Genomic DNA, 18,239 nt, shown 5'->3' on the forward strand with positions numbered 1-18,239 from the left:
AGGCCAGTCTTACTGGGAGCAGGGAAGTCATAGAGAATGGGGTCCCCTGGGTGCTGGGGCATCTTTGTACCTGATCTCCCGAGAACGACATTGCTGTAGGAATCGTCCCCGTTGTCTCTCTTCCTCCAAGACTTTCTTTTTGTCACAGCTTCCCAGGTTGATCAGAACCAAGGTGTCATAGAGCAGACTGTCTTTCACCTCTTTATCCAGCCAGGAGTCAGTGGAGAAGCTCGGAGAGTGGTTGACCTGTGTGCAGCAGGGGTGTCAGGGGGTTGGGCTGTTCAGAGCAGAAGCACGGAGCAAGGCCAAAACACCACCTCCCTGGAGCCACCTAAGGCCAGTGTGAGGCCCTGGCTACCAGAGGAGCAGGTGTGGCAGAGATGGGGAGAGGGAGTCTGCACCAGAGCCACAGTGAGGAGAGAAGGAAGCAGAATCTCCTCTACTTTAACCAGTTTGATTTCAATCTTTTCCTCTTGAGAAGCATCGGGGTGCCCTGTCTTTTGTCTCCCCTCCACCTGGTGGGTGTGCTTGGGTGTGCTTTCTCACATACACAGCACGCCATAGAGCAGATGGAAGGGGGCAATCCAAAGGGTCAGGCTGGGACATGGGAAAGAAACCAGACTGATGCATTCAGGACCCTCACCAGGACTGAGGGGGAGGCAGGTGGGAGGAGGGAGAGGACTTAGTCCTGCTCACAGTAAAGTCCGTATGCACTATGTAACATAAGAAGATTTCTAGCAGTTTCTGAAGGCCTGTGCCTGGTGGCCAATTCCGCTCTTTGTGTAAGAGCTCCAAACACCCGGGGCACCTGGGTGGCTCAGTGGTTGAGCATCTGCCTTTAGTTCAGGTCGTGATCCTGGGGTTCCGGGATCACAGAACCCGGGCTTCCTGTGAGGAGCCTGCTTCTCCCTCTGCCTGTGCCTCTGCCTCTCTCTGTATCTCTCATGAATAAGTAAATTAAATTTTTAAAAATTTTTTTAAAAAGAGCTCCAAACACCCATATTCTCCTTCTCACCTATACCTGGGAACAGGGGCTGGGAATGGAGGAAAGGCAAGGCCCCAGGAATGGGACCCATAATTCTGGCTCTGCCTCCTGAAGGCTGACTCTGACCATGTACCAACCGGCCCTAGCACCTCTGACTTGGCACCTCGCTTCCCACACCCTCACCTCCTTATAATGGATCCTGAAGGGCCCCTTGAGGGCTGCTGAGCACCAGTCTAATTGGGAAGAGAGAGAGAGAGCCAGATGCTTTTCTTTATCCTTCATCTACCCTGCCATGGGTCTGGGGGAGGCAGGAAACTCACTGCATGGCTCCTCATCTGTGCCCTGGGCCACAGACTCCAGGCCACTTTCCATTGGTGCTGGGCACTCAGTGGCCCAAGCTCCTGAGAGCCAAGCTTGGCAGCTCCTCTCTGATCTTAACATCAACTAAGCTTTGATGAAGAATACCCCCTTTCTGGGAGATGATTTTTGTTACAAAAAATAGAGCTGTCTTTAGAGTCTTTCTGTGCCTGAGATCCAAGTTTTCAGGTCTGGGTGGACCTCAAGGAGGCATAAAGAATTCTCTAATTCCCAGCCATCTACCCCCCTCTGGTGGCCACTTCTCAGCTAAGGGAGAAGCCTGGGGCAGCAGGCACAGGGCCTGGCCAGGAAGTTGATGAAAATGACCTGACTGAGCCAGGGATGAAGGGATGAGCCTGACCCTGGCTGACCCCAGTAACAGTGTCCGATTTTTACCCCTCACCCTGACCCCTCTACCTCCAGCAGCCATGGCTTGAGTTTGTGGTCCAACAAGATGTCAAAGCCCAGGATTTCAAAGCAGGCGCTGTTGAGTGTGTGGTTGGGGAAGCAGGTGTGGTAGTTATGCTTGATGATGGGGTGGGCGGAGATGATCGTCTTGATGATGACATCCTCAATATCTCTCCAGATCTGCTCTGTGTTGTAGCCATGGTTCTCCATGTACATGTTAAAGGTGGAGAGCTTCCTGGAAGGAAACTGCAGGCTATGAGGCAAAGCAGCCCACCTCTGGTCATCTAAGGCCATCTCATGCTGGGAACCAGAAGATTCTGGAGAAGTTAAGTCCCCAAAGGTAATGGGGACAGACAACTGGAACCCAGGGAGACAACAGGGCTATGTCAGCCCAGGAAGGACCTGCAGGAACCACAGAGTCACAAGCCTCTACTGTCTGAAAGTGGGTGCTGGTATAATGATGCATAAGACTTGGCTTTTGGTACTTTCACTGTGACCCAGAAAACACCCACTAGGCTGGGGCAGGGACTGGGTATTCTGGGTAGAAAGCTTAATGGGTGAATTAAAAACAAAAACAAAGACAAAAACCCTACATCATGGTTTTGCTTTGATGGCAAATGGTTTCTCAGCCTTTGGTGTTCATTAGAAACACTTTTAAGAACAGCTACACCTGAGTCCTACCCCAGCCATCTGACGGGATTCTGGGGACCCCCAAAGTCACAGAAACTTTGCTTTAGGACTTCCACAAAGAAAAGGCAGCCCCAGGGCATGTCAAAAGATGGGGTTAACAACTGTCCAGGTAAATCAAGATGGTCCTGATTTCAGATAAATGAGATGTGGTATAGGGGTGCCTGGGTGGCTCAGTGGTTGAGCATCTGCCTTTGGCTCAGGACATGATCCTGGGGTCCTGGGATCGAGTCTCACATCAGGCCTCCTGCTCAGCAGGGAGCCTGATTCTCCCTCTGCCTATGTCTCTGACCCTCTATCTGTCTCTCATGAATAAATAAATAAAATTTTTTAAAAAGATATATATATATATATAAGATATATATATATTTTTAAAAAGATATATATATAATGGAATATTACTCAGCCATCAAAAATGAAATCTTGCCATTTGCAGCAACGTGGATGGAACTAGAGGGTATTATGCTAAGCAAAATAAGTCAATCAGAGAAAGATGATTATCATATGATTTCACCCATATGTGGAATTCAAGAAACAAAACAGAAGAGCCTGGGGGCAGGAGGGAAAAATAAAATAAAATGAAATCAGGGACAGAGACAAACCATAGGAGACTCTTAACTATAGGAAACAAACTGAGGCAGTCGCTGGAGAGGAGGGGGCTGGAGGAGGGGGTAATTGTGTGATAGACATTAAGGAGGGTGCAGGATGTAATGAGCACTGGGTGGCTCATGAGGCAGTTCAAAGAGCTCACTGGGGGATCCCTGGGTGGCGCAGCGGTTTGGCGCCTGCCTTTGACCCAGGGCGCGATCCTGGAGACCCAGGATCGAATCCCACGTCGGGCTCCCGGTGCATGAAGCCTGCTTCTCCCTCTGCCTATGTCTCTGCCTCTCTCTCTCTCTCTCTCTCTCTCTGTGTGACTATAATAAATAAATAAAAATTAAAAAAACAAAAAACAAAAAAAAACAAAGAGCTCACTGGACCCCAGCCAGCAGAGCCAAAAAGGATGAAGCAGGGGTGGCCAGCCAATGCACACTTGCTAAAGGACTGCTGTACACATGAAATGAGAGAACCCCAAGAAACAGCCCCCACTGTCATGGGGGAGCCTAAGGACCATTTGGGGAGGGTTCAACACACATATGGAACAACCGAGGATGCATTTATATAAAGACAGATTAGTAAAGGCCACTCAATTCAGAGGCCTACTGCCTCTACCTGTCATTATCAGGGAATAATATGTGGCACATAAATGAATTTTCCAGATCGCTTGAAGCCAATCCACTCAAGTGCAAAAATAGATGTGTTTAATTTGCCTAATTGGGAAATAAATTTTCCCAAAATAGATTATATACTTCCTTGCCTTCTTATAACAGACACTGCAAATCATAACATAACCTCTTCTTGATGATTCAGGCACATCACAATGAATATATATTATTGTATAATTTCATAATGCCCAGTGGTTAGCCAATTCAATTTAACACACCAGTTATGTGCCAGGCGCCCTGAGAGATGAAGAGGACCTGGTCTCTGCCCCCGAGCCCTGCCAGATTTCCAGTCGTTCTGTCTTCCCTTCACTGTTCCTGCTAAGTTTACGGCTGGTGGGGGATTTACCTGGGGTGCAGTTGGCCGAGCTGGGGATGAGGGAATTGGGGCAGGTGAGGTAGTCAGAATGAGAAGCAGATCGCCTCAGAAGAGGAGGAAGGGGAAGAACAGGAGAGGTGAAAGGAAAAGGGAGGAACAGGAGGAAAGAAGGACTCTGCCCAGCACATGGGAGGTGCCTAGAAGGCCAGGGTGCCACTCTAACCCTCAAGGAGGCTAAGCACAATTGAGAACACGTGACAGACGTGTGCACCAAGCCAAGAGCGGTCATGAGGTATGGTTGATGTTGACCAGAGGGTAGTGGGAGTCCAGAGATGGGAAGGTTGCTGTGGGTGGTTTAACTCGGATTCCACAGGCTCGTCCTCAGAGACAGATCTCATCTGATTAAGTGAGCAGAGACTCACAGAGAAGGCTGGCTTCACAGTGGCTATATGGCTGGACCAGGACCCAAAGCCAGATCAGGGGAGGCAACATGGAAGCCCAGTGAGCCAGAAGAACCTTCAAGGATGTTATCCCATGTTTTTGGTTGGTGCTGAGCAAAGATGGAGAAGTGGGAATGAACAAGGCCCATATATGGAATGTGAGCCACAGAGTGTCCCAACAGACACCACAGAGTGAACAGACAGACGGCGTGGCCCAGTGGTTAAGGGTAGAGACTCGGGAGTTTTCCTTGCAGTTCTACCACCTGTTTCCTAATACGCAAAGCCATGCTGATAATAATAATTCTTACCTTCAAGTGTTGTTGTGAGTGTTGTGAGTGGGCTGAGGTGTGTATGTTTCCTAGAGTAGTGCCTGCCAGATAGCAAGTCCCCAACAATGCTGACTACCAGTGTAGTAGTGTAACAATGGATGGTGGCGTCTGGTCAAATTACAGTAGATTGAGAAGAAGAGTTTGAACCTGAATCTCTAGGTACCTGGGAGCCCCATCGCTGTGGAAGTAATGAGTAGAGAAGTCCTCCCTTATGCACAGAGGACGCTTGGCCCCATGGATAGTGCCAAACTCTACATGCACTGTTTTTCTCCTATACATACACATCTATAATAAAGGTTAGTTTATAAATTAGGCCCAGAAAGAGATCCATAATAGTAATGTCACATGTCTACATCATTCACCTCATTTACCTCATCAGGTAGGATCTTATCATTTCACATCATCATCATAAGGAGGGCCAGTACAGTAAAGGAAGATATTTTGAGAGAGAGAGAGACACCACACTCACTTAACTGCAGGTAGCTGAAACCATGGATAAGCAGGGACCACTGGATATGGAATACAAAATAACAACAACATTCATCTGGAAGGGGGTTAGTGTTTTTGAAGCCCATTCGTACACATCATCTCAATAGGTCCCTCGTGGCAAATCTGAGGATGGCCAGCCAGAATTCATATTTTCCTGTCATTTTATTTTATTTATGTTATTTTATTTTTTAAAGATTTATTTACTTATTTACGACAGACACAGAGAGAGAGAGAGAGAGGCAGAGACACAGGCAGAGGGAGAAGCAGGCTCCATGCAGGGAGCCTGATGCGGGACTTGATCCCAGGTCTCCAGGATCACACCCCCGGCCAAAGGCGGCGCTAAACCACTGAGCCACCAGGGCTGCCCTTTCCTGTCATTTCAGAGATGAGAAAATGGAGGTACCAAGAAGTCGAAGTCTGAATTTAGAGAGAAAAGCAAGGAGGCTGAGCAGACATCAGGTCTGAGGCTGAAGCAAGGCCTAGGTCTGGTGGAAAGAAGGGACACGGGGACATCTGCAGGAGGAACCTTCAAGATTCAACAACCAAGATGACACCAAACCCCCCCATCCTGTAGGCCAGGAGGCAGAGATGGGGAAGTTGAGCAAGGGGACCATTTTGGAACTCTGGGGTGGGAGCAAGGAGCAAGAAAAGGCTGAGTTGTAGGCAACAGATGTCAGGGTATAGTGAGGGATGAGCCTGGTGCTTAGGGAGAGGTGGCAGGGTGGAGGCCAGGGGAGCAGAGCAGAAGGGTCTGCCCTCATTGTACACACCAAGTGGAGGCTCAGAAAGCCAAAGAGACTTGCCTAGACTTACTTAGCTGGCAAGAGTCGGAGCCGGGCCTGAAAGCTAGGCCTCACCGAGCACCGGCTCTCGGCCCGCAGCAGCATGGGAGGCTGAGCTGGTGCCCACGGGCCTGATGAGGAGCTGAGAGCTTCGGGCGAGACGGGTGCCGGCACCCTCCGACACAGGGGAGACTTCCCTTCAAGCAGGCCAGCTAGTGATTTTCCATTTGCCTTTTGGCACTCTGCCACCAGGGGAGTTGGGAAATTTCACGTGTCTCTCTGATGCTTTGAAGCCAAACAGACTGTGTGTTTATCCATCCTTTGAAGCCTGCTGCAAGGGGACGGAGCATGCGCCTTGCAACCCGACAGACCTACTTTCTCATCCTGCTCTAACATTTACAGCTGTGTGACCTTGGGCAGCTTAACCTCTCAGAGACTCAGTTTCCTTGTCTGTAAAGAAAATGAGATGGTACCTAACTCATTGTTCTGCACCTACAAAGGGCAGATGACAACGCCCCTGTCATGGTGTGGTGAAGATGCAATGGGGAACAATGCACACGGACTCCCCTCCACAGGCCTCACCACACAGGAGGCCTCCATAAGTACTGCCTCCCCTTCCCCTTGTGCCTGGCTGTGTTCATTTCTTTCAGCTCCCCCTTTTTCCTACAACTCAACCCCATCCATCTCAGATGAGACAGGATTAGGATTAGACAATAACATGCATGTAATAACTGGGAAGACTCTCATGCATTCCTCCCATCTCCCCCCTCTCCTGGGGAATCTCAAAGCCAGCCAGCCTCTCGGTCAGGCCACACCAGGCATCGTGACCTATCATTCAAGAATCTCTGTTGGAGCAACACCCCGGAAGCCACAGGCCAACAACTGCCTGGCATGTCCACCTCCCTTGGCTGACTAGCAATCGATAAATATCCGTTGGTTTGGAAATGTCAGAAATGCCCAGGGTAACAAGCATATGTTTTGGGGTGTGTGTGTGTGTGTGTGTGTGTGTCCTGCTGGGGAAACGGTCATGTTTATCTCTCCTCCTCCCAACCTCCTAGGGTTTACGATGTAGCCTTCTTTTAATGATTAACAGCCAGAGGGCAGAGACTAAGGAGGCAAAGAAATATTTGCTGAGACCATGTGACCCAAGATAGAAACACTGCTGGGGACTGACAGGGTTTGGGTAGAATCCTAGGCAGCAACTCTGAGCCTGGCAGGGCAAGAAAAGAGAAGTGAAGCAGCTTCCTTACCTCTTACTTCCAGCGTGAGCGTCTCGAATGAAATTGGAACTGTGCTTATTAATGGAATAATTAGTCAGGTGCATGCAGATCTCATCCTGGGGAAAGAGACACAATTCTGTGAGGTCAGGAGGAAGGGCAGGCCATCCGCTTTTTCTCTGTGCCCTCCTGTGTAGCCCCCACGGCATGAAGAGAGGAGGGGAAGTCTTGGGGCTTACTTCAATTGATGAAACAGAGGCAGTAAAGTGGGAGCTTGCAACCTGGGGTAGGAGAGAGTCTAGCTCCTCCTGAGTTTGGGTGGTTCACTGCCTGAGGGAGATTTCAGAAGTCCTGGGAGATCAGAGGGTGCAGGGTATGGGTGGGGGAGAGACCCATGGCCTTCTCCCCTCAGATACCACAGATCTGGGGCACTAGCTTTGTGGTAGGGCAGATCTGGCCATGACGAGGCCCAGCCTCATCTCTTCCCAGTTCTGTGACCTTGGACAAGTTTCTTTTACTGAGTTTTCATTTCCTCATTTGTGAAATGGAAATTATAATCCCTATTTCTGAGGGCTTCTAAGAGGGCTAAACAAAGGGACATCTGCAATCTGGCACATAGTAAGTGTTCAGCAAATGACAGCCATATCCGCAATGCCTTGAGAATGTGGAATGAACTGGGATTTTTCATCCCCCTAAGGAGGAGGGGGAAGGGCACATCCACTGAGCTCACCAGGTTGTCTGTGCTGGGGTGGGAGTAAGAGGTGGTGGCGAAGCGTGCTAGTCCTTCCTTGTATGCAAAAATCCTGAGAGGGTCACAGGATGTCATCAGAACATAAATCCGTAGGTCAAACTTGAACCCATCAATAATAAAGGGCTACGAGGAGGAAAGAGAAGTCATGTAAGCTTCCAAGGAGAGATTCAGTCTTGAATATTAGTGCCTTGTCTTGGTCTTGGTACTACAGAGTAAGGGCTGGGCTGGGGTAGGGAACGAGGACAAGGTGACTTGACCCATGGGAGTCACTAAACTATACCGTGCCTCAGTTTCCTGCAGCACAAGTAACCTCCTCCCAGAGATCTCCTGGCAACCAAACAAAATAACATTAAAAAGTCCTGTGATAGAGCCTCTGGGTGGCTCAGTTGGTTAAGTGTCTGCCTTTGGCTCATGTCATGATCCTGGGGTCCTGGGATTGAGCCCCACATTGGGGTCTCTGCTCAGCGAGAGCCTGCTTCTCTCTTTCCCTTTGCTGCTCCCCTTGCTTGTGTGCGTACTCTCTCTCTCAAATGAAGAAATATTTTTTTAAAAATTAAAAGTCCTGTGATGAAGGACATGTGTCACCATCGAGGGCTGTATTACATGGCAGCTCTGCAAAAATGTTTCCTGCAATGCTGGCCAATCCTTTCCAGTCCACACATACTTCTAGAGGGTTCCTCCCTGCAGTGAGCTATACCACTGTGACCTCTGACCTCCAGCCATGGAGGAAGGCTGGTTACCATGAACCCTCCAGGACTATTACCCTCTCCTAAATGAAAAGGAGCATCCACAGACCAAATGTGCCCTCTAGCTGTCATCTGTTAGAGGTGACAGGCCAGCCTACTAAGGCCAGACCAGCTACAAGGGTACAAGGGTGAGGGATGCTCTGGCCCAGACACATGTCACAGCCCTGGTTGGAAGGCCTGGTCTGGGGACACCTGGGTGGCTCAATGGTTGAGCTTCTGCCTTCAGCTCAGGTCACAGTCCTGAGGTCCTGGGATCGAGTCCCACATAGGGCTCCCCACAGGGAGCCTGCTTCTCCCTCTGCCTATGTCTCTGCCTCTCTCTCTCTCTGTATCTCTCATGGATAAATAAAATCTTTAGGGAAAAAAATAAAAGGCTTGGTCTGACAACTTTTTTTTTTTTTTTTTGGTCTGACAACTTTTAAGGCAGAAGGCCGGACTCAGCTTTGACACGCACACACCCCGACCCCCCCGCCTCATTCCCTCACTTCCCTTGGTGCGGAGGAGCTAGAGCTGAGGTTGCTATGAGCGAGAAATAAATGACCACGATGAAGAAGTACCTTTGAAATATAGAGCTGACAGATCTTATCCTCGCCTGGCTTGATATCTTTCACTGTCCGGGTGATGAATATACCTCTCCCTTGGCAGCCCGAATCCGGCTTACAAATGTATGTCTTATTTTTTCTTGACCTGCTGTAGTTCTGCAAATCCCCCCAGCTACCAGAGCAGCAGGGAGGGAATGAGATACACCTTTAGCGGAGGGAGCAGTGAAAAGGAAGCCTAGCTCTTTATTTTTAAAAAACCACCAAAAACCAAAAAACCACTAAAGCTATCTCATGTGACAAAGCCCCAGAGTTGACGGACATGTCAACTGGCAAGAAGAGAAATAGCCATGCACGTGGATACATGGTGGAGAGAGGGTGGGCTTTGGAGGGAACTCAGGCCTGGATTTAAACCCAGGCTACACCACTTACCAGCTGTGTGACCCTCTGCAAGGACTTAACCTATTTAAGCCTCAATTCCACTATCTACACAATGAGGATAATGACACCTGTTTTGTACAGTGGTTAATTACGTAACAGACAGGCAAGGTGCTGATACATGTTGCATGGCCCATGAAGGTAGCTATGATCCAAGTACTTTGACTTTCTAGGTTTGCAGACAGGAGACATGGACTTCTGTGTGGGGCACAAGCCCTGACAAGTGTTGTGACCTTGGATCCACCAGTCTCTTCCTCTACTCCAGGCTGCAGCTCTTCCCCAGGAACACCCCCACTCCAGCCAGAGTATCAAAGCACAAATACTGTCCTCGAATATACTCTGTAGAAAATATATTCAGAAGAAAGAAACCACTTTAATGCATTCTAGATCTCAGGCTTGCTCCACTTCTTGTTTTGCATTTGAACTCATTTGCATCGTGATCACTGGAGAAGTCACTTCACTGCAATGTTCCTCAGTGGCCATGAAATCTGGAGGTGACTGAAGGCAAGTATGTTTCCTTCTAAGTTGCTATTAAGTCCTAAAACTTTCCAGGCTCAGGAAGTCTGGGAATCCTGGAGCTCTTAGTTTTGAAAAGCAGTGAGTGCAGAGGACAGAGTGGGATTCTTGTCATGTGAATATAATTCCAATGGCAATGCTTCTCTGCGCCCCCTCTCCTCATCCCAAAGACCAGACTGTACCCCGGTGACAATCATGTCATCTCGCATTTCTTCTGTTTCTTGGTGCTACGGTCCAGAGCATTTTGTATACTAAGAATGGATGCTCTAAATAAAAAAAAAGGGGGGGGGACCCCTGGGTGGCGCAGTGGTTTAGCGCCTGCCTTTGGCCCAGGGCGCGATCCTGGAGACCAGGGATCGAATCCCACGTCGGGCTCCCGGTGCATGGAGCCTGCTTCTCCCTCTGCCCATGTCTCTGCCTCTCTCTCCCTCTCTCTGTGACTATCATAAAAAAAAAAAAAAAAGAATGGATGCTCAGTTTCAAGATGGATAAAGCAAGACAGGAGACAGGGAAAGGCTGGCTGCCATCCATGCTTCTGCCATGGAACAGAGGTCAGGTGTCCCTCCCTACTCCTAATCTGGGCACTAACCATTATCTCACTCCCTCCAGAAGTGCTCACAGTCCTTAAAAATTCAGAAACTGCACAGTTAAGAAGCTGGAACAAGTTCAAAATCAACAGATTTCAGGGTCAGAACAAATTCTCATCCCAACTGCAGGCACGGGTTCCAAGGCACCCAGCCCCTAAATGTCATCTGATTCTTTTATTGCAGAGCCTTGTATTCTCTTAACCTTGGACACACCCTTTATCCCTCCTCTTCCTGAAAAGGAGAGAGAGAGATGGGAGATCCTCTGGGAAGGGAAGTAGCACTGGGGAATGAGGAGCAAGGGGGAAATGTAAATTGGGGGTGGGTGGCATAGAAGGGAACACAGGTAGGCACTCACTCAGCAGGAAGACACCAGGTCCTAGGGAAAAAGTGGAAATCCCTAGGGAACATCTTTAACATGCGGCTCATATTCCTGGCCAGCAAGTCCTTGCGGCAGATTTCACTCATCCCAGGGAAGTGATTGATTTTCTGCAGAGGAAGGCAAAATTCATGAACAACAGGGGCCATGGGAGTACCCAGGAGATCCCCTCAGGGGACAGTCCAAAAAGTAGGGACCCACTGGGTAGATGTCACCCTTATACGGAGGACCGGCTCTGCCCAGATACCTGGTAACTTTTCATTTCCATCACCCTCTCCAGCGACACAGAGTAGTCCGTCCAGTAGAGAGTCCAGTCATTGGTTTCCCCTCCCTCTCGAAGGCCATATCTCTGGGCAGCCCTACGCACTGCCATGGAGTTGGAAAAAGAAAGGCCTGTTAGTCCAGGAAGTGGGGGAGGAGTGTGGGGTGGGGAGGTTATGTTTCTAGGTGCTCTCAGACCACATGCTGAAGAGAGACACCTCAGCTTATTGGGCCTGGAAGCCATCTTGCCCAGCCTGACCTCACCACTGCCAAGAAAGGAACATGAAGAGCTATTGAGGCATACAGCCAATACCCAGTGAACCCCACAGAAGGTTATCTGGGAAGAATGTTTTATCCGCGCTGCTTCCCCTTACCAGGAAGTAGAATTCTGGCTTTCCTCCAAATACTAAGCACAGAATGTTCAGGGAAGATAAACCTAACCTTAACATCAGCCAGAGCCAAGCTTAATTAGAAGATAAATTGACAGAAAAAGAAAAAAGCATACAATGATTTTCAAAACCACATATATGCTATCACAGCCTTCTTCCCCTGTCCCTCTTAGCATTAGTAACTGGGAGCTGACTCCAACACAAACTCAAATGCCTTCAAGGACCTGGAAAACCAGAAGTGCCTTCAGTGACCCAGAGGAGTCAGGACTAGCCTAAAACATTCTAATTTGAAATCCATATAATAACAACACTGCTCTGTAGTACAATGTAGGTCTGTAGGTCATCTTCAGTCTGTGGACTGCTAATCTCTAACCTATGCTCTAGCAAGGAGCAACAACTGCCTTCTCTACAATCAGATTCCCAAAAAACCCTATATGAGAACTACAGAGAGCTGAAATATACACCAACTGTGGTCAAAACCCATATTTTCTTGGAATGAGATTCCAACTTCTTCAAATAGTTAATCCAGCTAGATGAAGGAAACAATGGGATGTGAAGACACCCACTTTTCATCCTCAAGATTATACAAGAGTGACCCTTCCCAACGCTTTGGGGTAATCCACTGGGTCCCCATCATGGATCCCTTGAATGCAAGTGCTCACCGCTCTCATATCGGCAGGTGGAGAGATCGATCACCAATCATCTGGAAAAGAGAAAAAGGAAAGCAAGACAGAGACAGACACACTTGCCAGAACAAGTGACCACACCCAGAAGCATCCAGTCCTGGGCGAGGCTGCATGAAACCCACTCTGCCACACTAATCCTGGTTTGATGAACCCCACTAACTGAAGACACAAATCCAAAGGGTTGCAGAGAGGCAGAAGGCAGACTCAACTGGTACCCTGTCCACAGGGTAGGAATTCTGTATTGGGGTCATAACTAATTCTGCTTCAGCTCCATATGAATATCATCACCTCTTCAATCCTTTTGCTCCAGCGGCCCATCAGGAACAGGAAGTGAAAATCTTTTGGGCCAGGGTGTGATCCTGGAGACCAGGGATCAAGTCCTGCATCAGGCTTCCTGCATGGAGCCTGCTTCTCTCTGCCTGTGTCTCTATCTCTCTCTCTGTCTGTGTCTCTCATGAATAAATAAATAAAATCTTAAAAAAAAAAAAAAAGAAAAAGAAAATCTCTTGGGCCAAATACTTCATGGTCTCTCTACTCTTGCCCCCCACAAAAGGAAGTTGTGAGTTAGAAAGTGGACAAACTTTCAGACAGCAATGAGTCTGAGGAGTAACTCATTGTCCCCAAAAGGAACCAGGTTTGACAGAATAGTAAGTAGGAACTAAAAGGCAGAAGCCACAGGCAGATCCTAAGAAGTCAGCATCAGCTTCACTGTCTTTAAAATGTACTAAGTTCCCAGGACAATAAGCACTTCCTTAAAACAAGGAAATTAAATTATCTTTCTCCACACAGTTAAAATAAAGGGGGGGGGGGGGGGAGGATCCCTGGGTGGCTCAGTGGTTTAGCACCTGCCTTTGGCCCAGGGCGTGATCCTGGAGTCCCGGGATTGAGTCCCGCATCGGGCTCCCTGCATGGAGCCTGCTTCTCCCTCTGCCTGTGTCTCTGCCTCTCTCTGTCTCTGTATCTTTCATGAATAAATAAATAAAATCTTAAAAAAAAAAAGCATTCTAAACACATATGGAATGAAGATTAGTGGGACACCTGCGTGGTTCAGTGGTTGGGTGTCTGCCTTTGGCTCAGGTCGTGATCCCTGGGTCCTGGGATCGAGTCCTGCATCAGGTTCCCCACAGGGAGCCTGCTTCTCCCTCTGCCTGTGTCTCTGCCTCTCTCTGTGCATCTCACGAGTTAATAAATAAAATCTTAAAAAAAAAAGGAATGAAGATTAGGACAGGGTGTGGTTGGAGATTACACACACCATTATCTGATTCTATAAAACTGATCGTCAGGTTGGTTCTTCCCATACACCTGAACGGGGGTGTGATTTTGAGCACACAGCATCTCTTTAACCTCTCATTAGTGGCCAAGGCCCCCTCCCTTCCAGGTCCCTTCTGCTCCCAACAATGTGGACTCCCATTCCCTATCTTTCAGTCCTAACCTCTTTTTCTTCCTCTTCTTCTTGCCTTGCTGCTGGGCATTCTGAAGCCCCTCGTGCACCCCAGTGTCCTCGCTCACGAAAGCCAGGGTGATGATTTCTTTCAGATCGTCTTGGGAACTGTCTTCTCGCACTTCAGAGTCGGCTCCTTCCTCACCTTCCAAAGACAGGCACTGAAGCATCTCCCCAGCCTGGGAGGAGGCTCTGGGGAAATCCCTGCCCACCCTGGGGAGAGAGCAGAGGGAGCAGCAGTGACTTGTATCGGCCTGCAGGGGGACCCCCTCCCTTGCTCATGTGGGTGGTAGACCCGCTCTGAGACCAGGCACGGATTGCAGTTTAGAAAATGCCACCCCACCTCCAAGGTTGGTGCAGGCTCAGGGAGAGAACTGATTCTACCTTTTGCCCTTGGAGACTCTGCCCTTAGGGACTCACTCAGCCAATCCAGGCTTTGGTTTTGCCCTCCTGGGATTTGCAGGAGCAGGCTGAGATGCTATGCATGGCACCACCTGGTAAACAATCTTAGTGAAATGAGTGAGTGTCTGGAGACAGCCTCAGAACCAAGCCCTAAGCCTTCCCAACAGAAGAAGTTAGTCCCAGTGGGTGCAGATGAGGGACTCTGAGGAGGTCTGTTAACTGTTTTGACACTACACTGAACCTCCCACCCCCAACCTGCTGCTGATGGTGAATGCAAAGGTAGCTTGTGGAGCATGGGGTCAATTGGTAGCTGACTTAACACAATTCAAGCCTAGGGCCATAGGAGACCTTCAGTGATCCCAACCACAGAAAAAGCTAGTGTCTCCCACACCATGCAATTGTACACAAAAACAAACACCAAATGGTAAAACACCGATAACAAGGTCCAGCAAAGGTCTTGTCCCTCCCCTATTCCCATGATGATTTCTTTGTTGTTTGCTTGAAATTTCAAATATCAAATTCTTTTAATGGTTTTTAATGCCTCTGATTCAATAATCCTTAGGGAATATGCTTAGTGTGACTTTGGGTAACCTAGAACAGCCCAGATCCAATTAACTGATCCATCTCCTTCACATCCAGGGCTTCTGTGACCATAAAGCCAACTTTCTGGAGCTCCTCCTCCTCTGTACCTCCAAAACAATGCCAACCTCTTCCTCCTCACTCTTGCCACCCCTGTCCTTTGATGCTCTTGCTACTTACTATCTGTTCTTCCCTCAACTCTTTGGTTTTTAAAAGATAGTAATATCTTCATTATAATTTATTATAATGAAATAATAAAACACTAAAAGGAGTTTATTTTTTTTATTTTTTTTAGGAGTTTATTTTTTTAAAGGGAGTTTAGAAAAGGATAAAGTGGGAAATCACTGTGGCTTTCCTACCCTAGTATAGCAACTTTGTCCCTTTTGCATATTCTCTTTAATTATTAATTTCTAAGCATAATTATTCGTCTATAATTGTAACCATAATATAGAAACCATTTTCTTTTACTCTTTTTTTTTAAGAAACAATTTTCTATCTGCTTATCTTCCCCGACTTCATATCATATCAGAAACATCCTGGGGCACCTGGGTGGCTCAGTGTTTGAGCGTCTGCTTTTGGCTCATGTCATGATCCCAGGGTCCAAGGGATCCCGGGGATCGAGGAGTCCTGCATCAGGCTCCCCACAAGGAGCCTGCTTCTCCTTCTGCCTATGTCTATGCTTCTCCGTGTGTGTGTGTGTGTGTCTCATCAATCAATAAAATCTTAAAAAAAAAAAGAAACATCCTTTTGCTGGTAACAAAGCTTATATGTTTCCAGTGTTTAATGGCGGTGTAATAATGCTGCACAGAAGGAATGTGCCTGAATTTAACCAACCATTGCCCTATTGTTGGCAATGTAAGTTTCTTCCAATTTTGCTATTACATTATTAGCTCTAAAATGTGCACTTCCATGTACAGAAGGCCTTTTACATCTTGAGGATTATTTTTCTTAAGATATATATCCAGAACCAGGATTACTAGGTTAATATAAAAATTATATAGCTTTTGTTTTTGTTTTAGTTTATCTATCTACCTATCTTGCCATGTTGTTTCCCAGAGGGACTCCAACAGTTTGGATTACTATCAGCAATACGTGGTAACAGCAGACCCACCAGACATCTCATGGGAATCACGTTTCCTCCATACCCAAACTTGCTAATTCTAGACAACTTTTTGTATCTTATGGGCCATGTTTTTAACATTACTGCATCCTTCCACATCTTTCTGCCTCTATCCCAAACCAAACTGGGGAGTGGAGAGCTCTAACTGGGAGCCTACCTATGAATAGCTTCATAATAAGCCCTTAGAGGAGTGTACTTCTTTATGTCTTTCAAAGAGTCATCACATACACCATTGCACCAAATGCTCATAACCATTGCCAAGAGGAAGGGCAGCATTATTAAGTCAGCCAAAGATCACCACTGGTTTCTCTCTTTGCTGAAGAGGGCTGCCCCTTACAGTCAAGCCCCTTTATGGTGACACCTGAGCTGGGGGAGAAAAAGTCATACTCAGCACAACAGACCAAGGGCACCTGCGTCTTGGAAGTCCATTTTTCCCAATGAATAGGCACATTCTTGTTCAAGAGGACTAAGGTCCATGAAATCTTGACCTCAACCTGCTCCCTTGATTTCAGGTAAACGGCCAACTCCACTCCCCGAGCCCTCCACAACGGCCTCTGTTTACCCAGCCATGGAGGAGTGGCTCCGTTTACCTAAAGGTTAATGTTAACTGGAGGAGAGAAAACTGACCCTGAATTTGGCCTCTGGAGTTGTGAGTTGCCTTTGCTCTTTTTCGAGTCCTTGCCCATGTGGTAGGAACAAGTCATAGCTGCCGCTGTTCGCCTACCTCAAAGAGAAAAACAATGGCAAAAAGATCAAAATCTGTTAGTTTTGCACGACAAGAGGGACCCAAGCACATAGACCAAGGAACGGAGCCTGAGTACTTCTCAAGGAACTGGTTACCGTGGCATTCTCACCTACCTTCCCTGGATTCTAGGCTGTGATACAAGAGCCCCTTGAACGGTACCTGAGTCAGGTGCAAGATGGTGGAGAGCAGTCAATGCTACATGAGTCTATTTTTGCTTTGCCTTTGTCCACCTAGCTTTCTCTTCCCCCGGTCCTTTCCTTCCTGTCTGACCCCCAACACTAAATCCCGTTGACTTATCTCAAAGGCTCACTGACAGAGAATATCTTGCTCAAATTCTGCCGGGGTGGGGATAGGGGGTACATATGTTGCGTGCTGAATCTAGCCTGCAGAAGTTTTCATTTGGCCCACCTCAGTGTGTTGTGGTGATGGTTTGAAATAGAAGTAGTTGCCAATAGCTAGACAATATCAATTTCTCATAAAAATCCAGATTTCCATTTCTTTTGGAAAAATGGGTCCCCATTGCTTCATGCCAGTAATCCCCCAGAGCCAAGTAATGGCTCCCTCTTTAGATATTTTTCAGTCTTTCCCCATCCTGTCCCTATGGTCACCCTGATACTAGAGCCAAGTGACAGTTGCTCTTGTGTTATTATTTTCCTCGTAGAAGCATTAAGAGAGAGGGAACATTTTTTGTATGCCAAGATCATTTCTCTCCTTCAGGCCAGAGGCCCAGCCTCATTGACATCTGGACTGACCTGTCCTCTTTTAGCACATCCCTGGCCCTCAAGCAGCAATGAGTTAGAATAAAAGCTGCTTCCCCCAGAACCTCTCAAGGTTTATCTTACTCTACCAGCCAGAATTCTCTTTGCCAGTCTCAGCAGCCACTCCCTGCTAACCTGGGGGTTCCCACCCACTCTCCTGCCCAATAATTTGGTTATCAAAAGTAGTTTTGCAGCCTTGAGGAATCAAAGGAGGAGAGCCAATAAATGCTAAAGACAAGGCCTTTAGGAAATACAAAATGAAGGAAATACAAGGAAATACAAGGAAAATACAAAAGAATGAAAGGGGCTGCCAGCACCCTGAGCTATACATACACTCTAGTATAAGGGCCTCTGCAGTCAGAGATGTGACTTTATTTCATATATATATATATATATATATATATATATATATATATATATATTTTTTTTTTTTTTTTTAAGTAGGCCAGTATGGAAGATCAAGAGTCAGACACTCAACTGACTGAGCCACCCAGTGAAGCATCTGATTCTTGAACTCAGCTCAGGTCTTGATCTCAGGGTCATGAGTTCAAGTCCCATCTTGGGCCCCACGCTGGGTGTGGAGCCTGCTTCAAAAATAAAATAAAATAAAGGAAAAAATAAGAAAGAATC

The 18,239-nt window shown here is 47.6% G+C and overlaps 1 protein-coding gene across 2 annotated transcripts in view; it reads right to left on the reverse strand.

Annotated features, from left to right (window-relative positions):
• Positions 1-14,000, reverse strand: part of TTLL6 (tubulin tyrosine ligase like 6) — a 39,980-nt gene extending 25,980 nt beyond the window's left edge. Inside the window, exons 1-8 of one of the 2 annotated variants that reach the window (XM_072747417.1) lie at positions 12,541-13,066; positions 11,476-11,594; positions 11,208-11,338; positions 9,330-9,486; positions 8,006-8,149; positions 7,309-7,394; positions 1,760-1,985; positions 71-246 (exon numbers count right to left, since the gene is read on the reverse strand). In XM_072747417.1, coding sequence (XP_072603518.1) covers positions 71-246; positions 1,760-1,985; positions 7,309-7,394; positions 8,006-8,149; positions 9,330-9,486; positions 11,208-11,338; positions 11,476-11,496 — 941 coding nt within the window. In that variant the 5' untranslated portion in view covers positions 11,497-11,594; positions 12,541-13,066. Of the gene's footprint in view, positions 1-70; positions 247-1,759; positions 1,986-7,308; positions 7,395-8,005; positions 8,150-9,329; positions 9,487-11,207; positions 11,339-11,475; positions 11,595-12,540 lie in introns of both variants that reach the window. The other variant, XM_072747418.1, reaches the window with a different exon arrangement.
• Between the last annotated feature and the right edge of the window lie 4,239 nt (positions 14,001-18,239).

The sequence above is a fragment of the Vulpes vulpes genome, chromosome 2, assembly GCF_048418805.1.
Source record: "Vulpes vulpes isolate BD-2025 chromosome 2, VulVul3, whole genome shotgun sequence".
Lineage (NCBI taxonomy): Eukaryota > Metazoa > Chordata > Mammalia > Carnivora > Canidae > Vulpes > Vulpes vulpes.